General features: G+C 51.8%; 1 protein-coding gene across 1 annotated transcript in view; it reads left to right on the top strand.

Moving 5' to 3' along the window:
• Nucleotides 1-5,359, top strand: part of HTR3A (5-hydroxytryptamine (serotonin) receptor 3A, ionotropic) — a 70,390-nt gene extending 65,031 nt beyond the window's left edge. The window contains exons 6-9 of the mRNA XM_014540066.1: nt 1,786-1,946; nt 2,305-2,515; nt 2,620-2,841; nt 4,568-5,359. Of these exons, the coding sequence (XP_014395552.1) occupies nt 1,786-1,946; nt 2,305-2,515; nt 2,620-2,841; nt 4,568-4,866 (893 nt within the window). The 3' untranslated portion in view covers nt 4,867-5,359. The remainder of the gene's footprint in view (nt 1-1,785; nt 1,947-2,304; nt 2,516-2,619; nt 2,842-4,567) is intronic.
• Nucleotides 5,360-13,197: the final 7,838 nt, after the last annotated feature.

Raw genomic sequence — 13,197 nt, 5'->3', positions numbered from 1 at the left:
GGTTAGCCAGTTCCTCTACTCACCTTCGAATCACAGCTCAGGGTCAGCTTCTCGGGGAAACCCCTCTCAGTCTCCAGACTAGGCATCCCCAACGCCCAATGTACAGCCTCCTGTTCGTCTTCCCACGTCTATTGTGCTTGTAAGCACTTGTTCAATGTGTACTTCTCTACCCGATACACACGAAGAGAGGGCGGAACACGATTTCTGCCCCACCACTGGGTGCACAGCACGGTGCCTGGCACAGAGAAAGGTGCTGACAAACACATCGAGGGGGTGCACGCTAGGTGCTCACTGAGGTCTAGGGACGTGAGCATCACTTTACTGCAAAACGGCATCCTCCACTACATTCTAATTTTGACCAAAACCCAGAATTACAAATGATCTTTGACCTCTACCTGCATTCCCAAACTCTTCACCAACTCCCCACACCAGGACTTAACAGCTTTCAGCAGTATAAACTTCATATGATATGCTCTTCCAGGTCCTTCTCTACCCTTTGCCTGGATACACATACCTATCTATGGAAAGTGCATGGGAATTATTCTATATACATCATTTATGCTACTGCTACTTGCTTCGTTTTACTCAACCACAGATCTGGGACATTTTTCCAAGTTAGTGCTCATGTAGAGCTCCCTCATAAATTCGGACCACCGTAGACCAGCCATGGGCAAACTACGGCCCGCGGGCCGGATCCAGCCCATTTGAAATGAATCTTTGACCTCTACCTGCATTCCCAAACTCTTCACCAACTCCCCACACCAGGACTTAACAGCTTTCAGCAGTATAAACTTCATATGATATGCTCTTCCAGGTCCTTCTCTACCCTTTACCTGGATACACATACATATCTATGGAAAGTGCATGGGAATTATTCTATATACATCATTTATGCTACTGCTACTTGCTTCGTTTTACTCAACAACAGATCTGGGACATTTTTCCAAGTTAGTGCGCATGTAGAGCTCCTTCATCAATTCGGACCGCCGTAGACCAGCCGTGGGCAAACTACTGCCCGAGGGCCGGATCGGGCCCGTTTGAAATGAATAAAACTAAAAAAAAAAAAAAAGACCGTACCCTTTTATGTAATGATGTTTACTTTGAATTTATATTAGTCCACACAAACACTCCATCCATGCTTTTGTTCCGGCCCTCCGGTCCAGTTTAAGAACCCATTGTGGCCCCCGAGTCAAAAAGTTTGCCCACCCTTGGCCGTAGACTATCCCGTGGTCTGTCTGGGTGCATCAGAGTTTGTTCCGCATTCTCCTGATCCACGGGCACGTCAGCCATTCCTGCTGTTTGACTGCAGTGGGCGCTCCTGTCCTCTGGTGCCATGCACATCTGTCTCTGTAATAGAGGCAGAGGCGCTAAACTATTCTGTAAGCGGGGGTTCTGCTTGCTTCCAGTTCAGGTGGCTTTCTGCAGGCCGAGGTGAAGAGTACTGACTTGTTTATTTCCTAAGTAGGTAATTATAACAAGGAAACCTAGAAAGGTGTGTATGTGTGTGTGTGTTGGGGGGGGGGGTGCTCTCTAATAAATGGCTTGTTGGTTCTTTGCACTTTGCTGTGTGTTTCACTTCATCCTTCCTTTCCCTCGCTCCAGGCCCGCTGTACGGATAGGTACAGTGTGCAGTGACCTCACTGTGTAACTGAGGAAACTGAGGCTGGAGATGAAGAGCTGAAGCGAGCTAAGCCATGTGGGTGCGCCACCCGGCACCCCACTGTCGCGGGCTCTGGCATGCCGCTGGCGTGGGCTCCAGCGCTGGCTTGCTTTCCTCTCTCCCAGTCCAGGACATCAACATCTCCCTTTGGCGCCCGCCAGAAAAGGTGAAGTTCGACAAGAGCGTCTTCATGAACCAGGGCGAGTGGGAGCTTCTGGGGGTGCTGACCCAGTTTCGGGAGTTCAGCATGGAAAGCAGCAGCTGTTATGCAGAAATGAAGTTCTACGTGAGTGGGACAGGGAGCGGGTGAGATTAAAATAATGAATAGAGCCACTAGACCGGCACACCCAGGCAGACTTGAGGAGACATGGGGGAGAACCACCGTGGCCCCGGCCCAACCGCAGGGTCACACTCATCTCCTGGAACTTCCACGAGGTAGATGGGGCAACAGCTGAATTGTCCCTCACTTATCCTAACAGCCACAAGCCTGGATCCAGAGGCAAAATGTGGGGTCTGTCCGTGTCCTTTTCTGAGAAATGCAGGTTGAAACCTCTACCAAGCAAGGGGGCTGGGATGGGGGGCAGTTCCTGGGCACAGGACCTGTCTGCCCCAGGCCTCCCCCAGAGCTCTTCTCCTGGTCCCAGGTGGTCATCCGCCGGCGGCCCCTATTCTATGCGGTCAGCCTGCTGCTGCCCAGTATCTTCCTCATGGTCATGGACATTGTGGGCTTTTACCTGCCCCCAGAGAGTGGTGAGAGGGTCTCCTTCAAGATCACACTCCTTCTGGGCTACTCTGTCTTCCTGATCATTGTGTCCGACACGCTGCCAGCCACCGCCATCGGCACTCCCCTCATTGGTAAGGCCTGCTTCTGGGGAAGAGCTCGCTGTGGCCAAGGAAGCCAGGCGTGGGCCCTCCCACCTTCTATGTGTCTCCCTCCTCCCTCTCCCCGGGGTGCACAGGTGTCTACTTTGTCGTGTGCATGGCTCTGCTGGTCATCAGCTTGGCTGAGACGATCCTCATCGTGCGGCTGGTGCACAAGCAAGACCTGCAGCAGCCGGTGCCTGCCTGGCTGCGGCGCCTGGTTCTCGAGCGAATCGCCCTGCTGCTTTGCCTGGGGGAGCAGCCAACCTCCCATCGGTGCCCAGCTGCCTCCCAAACCAGCAAGACTGATGACTGCTCAGGTGAGGGGGAAGGGGGAGTCCCTCTGCAGGGGCCCTTCCGGTCTGGAGGCAGGGGCATGGGGGAGGCGGGGTGTCTCTGGAGGACGTGCCCGGGAGCTCAGCCGGGCCTGGGAGGTGGGTGCTGTCCTGCATGTGGCACCCCACGCACCACCTCACTGGGGGTGGGGCAGCCTGAGCGCCCATCTCTCTGCACCTGCACATGCTCATCAGCCTGGGTGGACAGAGACGGGGCAGAATGCAGGGAGCAGGGGGACCCGCTGAGGAGTTGCCACAGCCATTTGCTGGTGGTCGTGCTGGTGGCGTGTTGGTCTGTCTCTTGCGCACTTTGGGCCAGGCATGTGCGAAGCATTTCCTGTGGGATCACAGGTGATCCTGATGGTGACCCAATTGGATTTTCATCCTCATTTTTCAGTGAAGCTGTCCGGACCCGGGCTTTTGTTTGCTGGGAGTTTTTTGATTACTGCTTCTATTTCATCAGTTGTTATTGGCATACTCCGGTTTTCTGATTCATCCTGATTCCATTTTGGGAGATTGTGTGTTTTTTTAGGAATTTGTCCATTTCATCCACATTGTCCTCATTCTCATTTTTCAAATGAGAAAACAGAGGTACAGTGAGGCCAAATCGCTTGCCCTAAGGCACAGAGCCAGGAACTGGTCAAGTGTGATTTGAAATCAGGCCCATCTGATAAGCTGGTGTTTTAACCACTCCACCCACTGCACTCCTCTTTGTCCTCCCTTCCGGCCAGAGCCACGCCTTCTACAGATGTTTCGTTAACCTACCACCATCTCCTCATGAATTCATGAGCTCGAGCAGCAATTTTCAACCTTTTCCCCTCATGGCACATGTAAACTAATCACTAAGATTCTGCAGCATAGCAAAAAAAAAAAATGTATTTTCTGCCGATCTAAAAAAAAATAGGTATACTTTTGATTCATGCATACTGAACAGCTATTGTGTTGGCTATTGTTGTTTTTTTATTATTATTATTTTGACAATCTAAGGGAAAAGAGGTCAGTGCCCTTGACTAAATAGCCAGATATCGCATGATTTAAAAATTGTTGTGGCACAGTTGAAAATCTCTGAGCTAGAGCACCCGCCTAATGCCTGATTTCACTGCTCACCTGGCGAAGGCCGCCACATCTGCAGGTGTGTTTTCTGGTGCAGAAGGCTCGGAGTCACGGAGAGGAGGGCATCGAGGCAATAAGACACAGTGGAGAGGGCAGTGGATTCAGAACCCAGATATCTAGGCCTCGGTGGCCTCGCTATTAAATGACGCTCCAGCTGTGTGACCACAGGCTAGTCACTTACCCTCTCTGAGCGTTAGCACCTTCATACAAAGAGTGTGGATAACAATTCGTCCTCCTCTGCTCTTCCACGGGCTGTTGTGAAGAGCAAATGAAATGGTGACTATCAAAGCTGGGCAAAGACCATGAGTTAAAAAGCAAGTGCATGGGAAGGATAAACACCAAAGTTGATGTTGGTGACTTGGGGAGGGGACGGAGGATGTGACGAAGAAGAGGTGTACAGGAATCTCCCACTGTATTGGCTTTCTTAATTTGCTTAAGTTGGATGGCGGGTACCCAAATAGGTAAGTTACTCCCGATGCTCTTTATGTCTGAGATTGCCCATGCTAAAAGCTTCTGCAGGCCAAAGAAATGTAAGGGACGGTGTTCAGGCCATCTGGCTAGACCCCCTCCCTTGCCAATGCTCTGCCCCTTCTTCCAGACATGGGGAACCACTGCGGCCATTTGGGAGGACCCAGGGACTTGGACAAGACCCCGAGGGGCAAAGACAGCCCGCCCCCACCGCCGCGGGAGGCCTCCCTGGCCATGCGCGGGCTGCTGCAGGAGCTGGCCTCCATCCGGCACTTCCTGGAGAAGCGGGAGGAGAGCCGAGAGGTGGCCCGGGACTGGCTGCGCGTGGGCTCCGTGCTGGACAGGCTGCTGTTCCGCATCTACCTGCTGGCGGTGCTAGCCTACAGTGTCACCCTGGTCACACTCTGGTCCATCTGGCAGTATTCCTGAGGAGTCCAGCCGAGCGAGGGTGGGGGGACTTCAGGGTCCAGGGGGTGCCGGTCACATATACAGCTCCATCCCTGGTTCCAATGCCAATTTATCTCAGCAATCCCCAAGCAGGGCCTTCACTCTTCTCCCAAAATCTTGGCGTCCAAGATCCTTACATCCCCCCTGTCCCAACCTGCCATGATGGCTTTGAAACATGTTGTCTTATATCAGAAGAAATCCATGCATTTCCCAACTTCACTCTATATCTATGCAGTAAGCCTCAGTTTCCCCACTGGCACACCCCCCACCCCTAAATAAGGCACTTTGGAATTCTGCTCATCTCCCTCAGCCTTGTTTTTGAGATTGAAGGCCAGCCAACTCTCAAATATATGGGCTTGATAACTGCTTTAGGTTTATCCAACACTAACGTCTCCTTCTTCACCTCACCTGTGACCACTTCCCTGAACACTCACGTTTCATCAGATGGTGGGGGTGGGGGTAATAAAATGCGACAAATCCCTAACCTCTCTTCTTGACCATTTGTCAGGAGCCGCGTGAGGATGAAGAGGTTTAAAGTTACTGGTGAAAGTGAGGTTGGAGAGTATCTGTGGTTTCGGCTGTTTGGTGCTTCCTGCCCCTAAGGAATGGTGGCTGTTATGAAGAAGAAATAATAGGAGGTGGGATTTAAATGGGAATGTCAGGACCATGAACACAGCAATGGAGAGGTGGGAGGGGGAAGCTCAGTTCTTGGTCTCTGGCAAGATGCTGGACGGAAGCATAGTCCTCCCTGCGCGAGGACCCTGCCGTGCAAAGCAGAACATCAGCACCACGGCCAGCGCCAGCAGGCTTGGTTTTTCAGACTGAGAGCTCAGGTTTGACACTGTGTCTAGTTTTGCTTCTTTAATTGCCTTTGGGAACTCTCAGCAGCCAGCCACTGGCACATCCACCAGGACCACGAGGGAGGCAGGTGGAAGAGTGACCTTTGATCTTCTAGCTTCCTCTCCCAGACATTGGGGTTCAAGACGTGCTGAGCTGCACCCCAACTCTATCCCTCCTCCCACCTCACAGGCATTCAGAGGAGAGACTTGCCAGAGCCCACCGAGAGTGACCACCTCAGCGTCCTCCATGGATGCCTGAGGCTGGCTCTCCGCTCTTTCTCAGTCCAGCGCACCCCTCTCCCTGCCTTGGGCTGCTTGTCTCTCAGGGGAAGACGTGTGGACAGGGACTGAACACACCAGGCTAACGGGAAAGGGCCCCAAAGAAATACCTGGAATGAGCTGTTCTGGGCTGGACAATTAGAAGGGTCCAGTAAGAAAGACCTGAAGCTATGCCTTCCCTTGACCCCACACTCTGCAGTTCTAGTTAGTAGACCATCCTGGGCACAATCTTGGGGCCTCGTGTCTGGAAGAGCCTGAGACTGAGGAAGGGGGCTTGTCTGGTTTGGCTTCTCTCGGCTTCTCACCCCAGGTCCCCAGCGTGGAGCAAGAACTCACAGAGGGAGAACTGCATGGGATTTCATCCGATACTTCCATCCAGGCGTGCGGGCTTTGGGACTAGCTATGGATGTTATGTTTACCTTTGTTTTGTTGGTGGGTAGGTATCAGGGTCTCCCAGCAAAAAGCAGGAGATTGTGGGGCTGGAGAGTAGCCCCACTCACAGTAGTTGCTTCCTGATGAGTAGACGGCTCATCCTGACGCTCCCAGGATGGTCCCTGCAGCAGCACCTCAGAGCCTGGTCTTGGGAAAAAGCTGCTCACTGCACTTGGACGTGTCCTGCCCAAGTCCTGCTCACTCACTTGGACTTGTCCTGCTCACTCACTTGGACTTGTCCTGCTCACTCACTTGGACGTGTCCTGCTCACTCACTTGGACTTGTCCTGCTCACTCACTTGGACGTGTCCTGCTCACTCACTTGGACTTGTCCTGCTCACTCACTTGGACTTGCTGGGCCAGTCATGCTCCTGGCACTGTTGATGCCCCACTGGTCAGGTCAGTAATAGGGTGACTATTGACAAAGTGTCCAAACAGAGAGCTGGTGAGACACTAATCAACCTATTGATTCCTCATCTCTCCCTCCCCATCCTTCACCCACAATCGTTGGAGCAGCAGAACCCAGCACTGTGGCAGCCAATTAACCACCTTAAGAATGAGCTGCCACGTGTAACATCTTCGGCTCCACTGGCCACAGCCAATCAGCTCATCGGTCCACATCCAGGCTGTGCTGCCCAGGGATGGGAAACTGAGGCCAGGGCCAGGGAGTCCCAGTGCACTAACTCTTGTCATCAGTACTGACCTTGGACTTCTCCCAAGGAAACCTTTACCCTGCCCGGGACATGAGAAGGCCTAGGGCAGCGGTTCTCAACCTGTGGGTCGCGACCCCTTTGGGGTCGAACGACCCTTTCACAGGGGTCACCTAAGACCATCGGAAAACACATAATTACATATTGTTTTTGTGATTAATCACTATGCTTTAATTATGTTCAATTTGTAACAATGAAATTGGGGGTCACCACAACATGAGGAACTGTATTAAAGGGTCGCGGCATTAGGAAGGTTGAGAACCACTGGCCTAGAACGGCTCTCCCAACTGTTATATTTCCCGGAATCTGCTTCCTTCCTCCTCCTGAGAAGCTTGTTGGTTCTCTATCTCATCTCTACTCCTTTCTATTCACATACGATGACTCCCCGTTCTCAGCTGCCTTCCCCATTTACCTGTCAGTTCTACTCAAAAGCTCCCATTAAAGGTCTTGGAAGTGCCCAGCCCTCTGTAGTGCTCCAAGCAGTGGAGCCAGTGGCCCATATCCCAGGAGGCCACCTCTCCCACTGGAAGGTGGCAGCCTCGCTCAGCGACCCAGGGCCCCTCGCAGGAGTGGTCCGGGGAAGTGACTGAGCTCAGAGTTAGGAGATGTGCTTAAGGGCGATTTCCCTGAGAGAATAGGAAGACAAGCTGCCTGGGGAGGGGGGGCATAGAAGGGGGGGCGAGCATGAGGAGAGGAGTTTCAGCAATCCCCAGCCAGCTTCTCCTCCCTCCCCCATCGCCCTCCAGCCTCCAAATCAATACATTTGGAATCTAATCTAATAACAGAGATTTAACGAGGGGATGATGCGTGTGCAGCGCCAGGCGCTTTGTCGCTTCTTTCAAGCGGCAGCTGGGGCCCATTATCGGGACAATGCCCCCACGCTAATCGCTCCCCTCTCCTCCCGAGGGTGGGGGAGGGGCGGTGGGCAAGAGAGGGCAGCTCCCCTCCTGATTGGAGGGGAGTGCAGGGGTGAAAGGGGGAAGAAGTGGAGAGGGGTCTGGACGCCCCCACACGGTTGTCTTGACCTGACACCCACTCACTGGCCTCCTCCCCCACCCGCACTGCCCACCCGGCAGTCGGACAGGGAGCCAGCAGTGCACGCAGCAGCAGATAATTGCCCATCAGCTGCAGCCCAGTGGCTGGGAGTTGGGTAGGTTTTGTTGCTTTTTTTCTTTCCTCTAACTTGGTCCTCTATAATTTAAGCTCTCCCATTAAGGCCTGTGATTGGCCAGTCCTGACTGCGTGGTTAGAGAATTAAACCCTGGTTTTAGAGACCATGAATACCCTCTCTGAAATAGAAGCCTTCTTCCACATCCTCTATCTCTTCATTCTAGGACCTGACCAAAAACAAAAACAAAAAACCTTTTTTTCCCCCCTGAGATGGTCTAAATTACCATCCCAGCGGCCAGAGTGAGGGAAAGAGACAGAACCGTGGCCTGTCCGTAGCCGTGGGCCAGGTCTGACCAAAGGCTGCTCGCACTCCTCAGTGTACGCAGGAATGTCAGATTAATTTCCAGGCGGCTGTGTCCACGATTATTCAGAGAGAACCGCCAGGCACCTCTGAACCCCAGGAGCCTCTGCTTCTGATTTACACGTGAACTGTCCAGCCTTGCCTACAGCCTGTCCGAGAGGGCACGCCTCTGCCCGGGCTCCTCGCCTGAACTGCCTGCCTCCGCCTCTGCAGCCCCTTCGTCCGCAGCAACGTCAGTCCTTCCAGAAAGGCTACATCTCGCCCTCCACTTGATGTACAAACACACAAAACTCCAGGCAACGCACCGTTGTCTTTCCCACCTGGCCAAGCTGCTGTGACACGGACTCCGTGCCCGGGGCCCAGCAGCAGCAGACTCTCCTCCTGCCCTGGCTGGTGTGGCTCAGTGGATAGAGCGTCGGCCTGCAGACTGAAGGGTCCCGGGTTCAATTCCAGTCAAGGGCACATGCCCGGGTAGCGGGCTCGATTCCCAGTGGAGGGCGTACAGGAGGCAGCCAATCAATAATTCTCTCTCATTGATGTTTCTCTCTCCCTTCCTCTCTGAAATCAATAAAAATATATATTTTTTAAAAAGTCTCATCCTCCTCCTCCTAATCCTCCTCCTCCTCTGCTTCCTCCTCCTCCTTCTTTTGCCAGCAATGGCCTAATAAACCCTTTCTTTTAAAAGGACATTCAGCCATGAAAGTTCAATTTTTTTGTTTAACAGACATTATAAATGGACTTGGCCTGCAGGAGGAGGTGTGAAGGTTAACGGCTGTAGGAAGAACCTCCTGATACTCACATTCCCGACAGGAATTAGGTTGGGACTCCGAAAGGAAAGGAGTGGAATCTCACTTCCCAGAGCCTTTAAGAGAGAAACCTTTCTTTAGGTTGGGAAGGGGCAGACCCGGTTGGGGAGAAGATTTGCCTCAATCCCACTACTACACTGGGCTTGGGAGGCGAGGCTTCCGGAGCTGGGACCGCTGAAGTTGGGCCGCTCTCATTCCTTTCTGCAGCACGTTTATTGGGAACAATAGAAGAGTGAGCTATCCAAACTCTGGGTTTTCTCCCATCACATGCTGGCTGTGAAACCTCGTACGAGCACTGAGTCTTCTGTGCCTCAATCTTCTCACCTGTCAAACGGCTATCACATCAGCACCTGCCTCCTGGGTGATGCGGGCATCACGCTCCCAAATGGGGCCGAAGCCCAGGGAATCGTGAGGCTGGAGTAGAGCGATGTCTAGTGGCATGCCCGCCCCTCCTCCCTCTGCTCTCAGCACACTGTGAGAGGGTGAGAACTTGTCCCAGGGGAGCGTGGAGGAGCGGCCTTTGTCCTTCCTGTCCCCGTTTCAGGTATGGGAGGGCAACGTGAACTGGTCACCACCACAGGCCAGTGAGGCCTAAGGTTCCTGTCCCCACCAGGCTGGATTCAGACCTCTGCATCCCATTCCTCCCTGTCACTTTTTCTCCCATTCCTCTCTCCCCCACCTCGACTCTGCACATTTCCAGCTCCTTTCCAAGGAGTTCTTCCCTAAAACCACAGCTTTGAGTTCCTGCTCTAGAAACATGTATAGATACTGGCAAAACCTGGGTGGCCTAGTCTTATGGTGGCTGGGTCTCTCCTGCTCAGTTCCTCCTGTCTCCTGGCCGGCAAAGAGCTAAACTATTGGTATATCTATCTTTGGCCAAGGGCAGTCACAACCCTGTCCTTCTAATTCTGTCCACAAGGTGGCAGCAAAGTCCAGAGGTTCTATGGATGAGACCCTATGAAATATTTGATTGCCCCCTTGCCCTCCATAGGTCCCCTTGTCTCTCCACAGGGCTCTGAAGCCCCCTTCCTTCTAGGGCAGCCTTTTCCTTTGGGCAGCACTAAGGAGCCTGTTCCAGAATGCTTGGTGCCCCTCCCCCATCACAGAGCTGTGCCCACACTGATCCCTGAGCAACTGCCCCTCTGGCTTTTGTGCTCAGTCATGGGCCCCACCCCCCAGCACACATTTAGTTGCTTTTCCACCTTCTGCTCATGCGAGGAAGATATTGGTGCCTTAGGGTGAAGAGACTCTTTTACCCAAAACCCGTACATACACGGGCCCATGGAGCTCATCCCACACTGGCCCTGAGATGGACATCAATGGTCCTTAGAAAAGAAGGGTGAGAGTAAGGTGCTGCCCAGACTAGGAGCTGGGAGGTGGGTAGGAGCAGTAGTTACATAGGGAGGGTGGTCGCTGGGAGGTACTCACCCAATGGCTCCAGGGTAAGGACTGAAGAGGTGAAGTTGCCTTCAATGTCATGGGGGTTAAATGACATGACATTTTTTACCCGTTCCAGGGCAATGCTCATAACTTTACTGATGCCACATGCTAGCTGTGCATCTTAGTTTTGGCTGCTGCTGTAACAAATTACCAACTTAAAACACAAGCTATTGTATTATATAGTTCTGGAGGTCAGAAATCCAAAATGGATTGGCAAGGCTATGTTCTTTCTGGAAGCTCCTTGCCTTTTCTAGATTCCAGAGGCTGCCTATATCTCCACTCCCCAATCTTTAAGGCCAGGAGTGTAACATCTTCAGATGTTTCTGCTTTCTCACACCTCCTCTGACCCTTCTGCTTCCCTCTTTCCCTTTGTGATAATAATGGGCCCACTCAGATCATCAGAATAATGTCCCATCTCAAGATCCTTAAATTAGTCACATTTATAAAGTCCCTTTTGCCTTGTAATGAAACACAGTCATAAGTTCCAGGATTTGGAAGTGGATAACTTTTGTGGGGGAGGGGATGGGGGGCACATCATTCTGTCTACTATTCTGGGATTTCGGGCAAGTTGCTTAACTTCTTTGTGCCTCAGTTTCCTCATCTATAAAATAGATACAATAACAGTTTCTACTTTTATTCAATGAGCATGGAAAAAGCACCAAACATTTGGGAATGTTTTGAAAAGCAACCCAAGTAAAGGGTCTAGCACAATAGTTGGCAAACTCATTAGTCAACAGAGCCAAATATCAACAGTACAACAATTGAAATTTCTTTTGAGAGCCAAATTTTTTAAACTTAAACTATACAGGTAGGTACATTGTTATTAACTTAATTAGGGTACTCCTAAGGTTTAGGAAGAGCCACACTCAAGGGGCCAAAGAGCCGCATGTGGCTCGCGAGCCGCAGTTTGCCAACCACGGGTCTAGCACAAAGTAAACACTTGATATATTTCAACTATGGTTCCTCAATCATTGTTGCCAATTCAAGGCCAACAGGAACCTCCAATTTGGGATGCAGTGAAGAAGGAAACTTTATTCAATGCAAAATAGCTCAATTATGACAGCACTGGCTGTGAGGCAGCGCTGGGGCAAGGTGGCCCAGGGCCAGGCCCTTCTCTGGCTGGACAGCTCTGCTGGGGCAGACATCTTTGGTGTTTCAGCACCAGCTTAGAATCCACACTCTTCCTTGGAAAGGAAAAATGCATTTAGAGCCCTAGAGGAGCTGACTTGTATAGACAGAAGTCCCTGCTCCTGGTCCCTGACTGGTCTGTCCTCATGCAAATGAAGACTCAAATTCCTCACAGTTTGATTGGTCCAAAAGGCATTGTCCTGATTGGTCAGAATAGAGCCACTCTGATTGGTCAGTGAAGAAGCTGATTGGCCTATAGCTGCACAGCTTTGATTAGATGGGGAAAGCCTCAGTCCTATTGGTTTAAATAGGATTTCAGGAACTGCTTTATAAGGCCTGGCTCTGATGGCAAAAACACAGTGCAGGCAGGCAAGTCAGTGCAAAGGCAGGCAGTTCAATGCTGGCTTCTCCCTGAAGTGCCGTTTGCCAGAGAGGCCTCTGTGTAGAAATGGCTGTGAGGCACTGTTTGTTTGTTTTCTATTTTTATTTATTTTTAAAAAATATATTTGTATTGATTTTAGAGAGAAGGGAAGAAGCAGATAGAGAAAGAAACATCAATGATGAGAGAGAATCATCGATGGGCTGCCTCCTGTATGCCCCACACCGGGGATCGAGTCCACAACTCGGCATGAGCCGTGACCTCCTGGTTCATAGGTCGACACTCAACCACTGAGACACACTGGCCAGGCTGTTTGTTTTTTGAATTAGAGCCCAGTTAGCCACTGGGAGCCCTCTTTCGTAGGTATCTTCTTCCTCAGGGTCCACAGGTTGCATCATTGCTCTTATGCATCAATATAGAGGCTTCCTGCCTAGGCCCTGCATGGCAAAACTGAGATGTGGTCCATCTCACAGCCATCTAATTAGTACTATATGAGACAATTGTTTCTATTAGGCAACATTCATTTGTGCAATAGCATCAGGGTGATGAATACTGAGCTGCTTTATAACCTTAAGAGACGGGGGGCGGGGTGGAGGGGGGCATATGAAAGCAGAGGCCTGGTGGCAATGAGTCCAGGACGCCAGCCTGGCAGGAGGTATAGCACCGGCTGGGGCAGCCTGTCTCTTTCCTCTCTCTGCCCCACACCAAGGGCTGCCCATTCTCCTCCGGGGAGATGCTTGGCAGTGCTCAGGGCTTCCTGAGGCAAGAGGGGTCACGCAGAAGGGGTGCAGCATCACTTCCCTCGGAGCCTTTAACAGAGACACCGCGCC

Source organism: Myotis brandtii, unplaced genomic scaffold, assembly GCF_000412655.1.
Source record: "Myotis brandtii unplaced genomic scaffold, ASM41265v1 scaffold105, whole genome shotgun sequence".
Lineage (NCBI taxonomy): Eukaryota > Metazoa > Chordata > Mammalia > Chiroptera > Vespertilionidae > Myotis > Myotis brandtii.
This window is presented reverse-complemented; position numbering and strand designations above follow the sequence as displayed.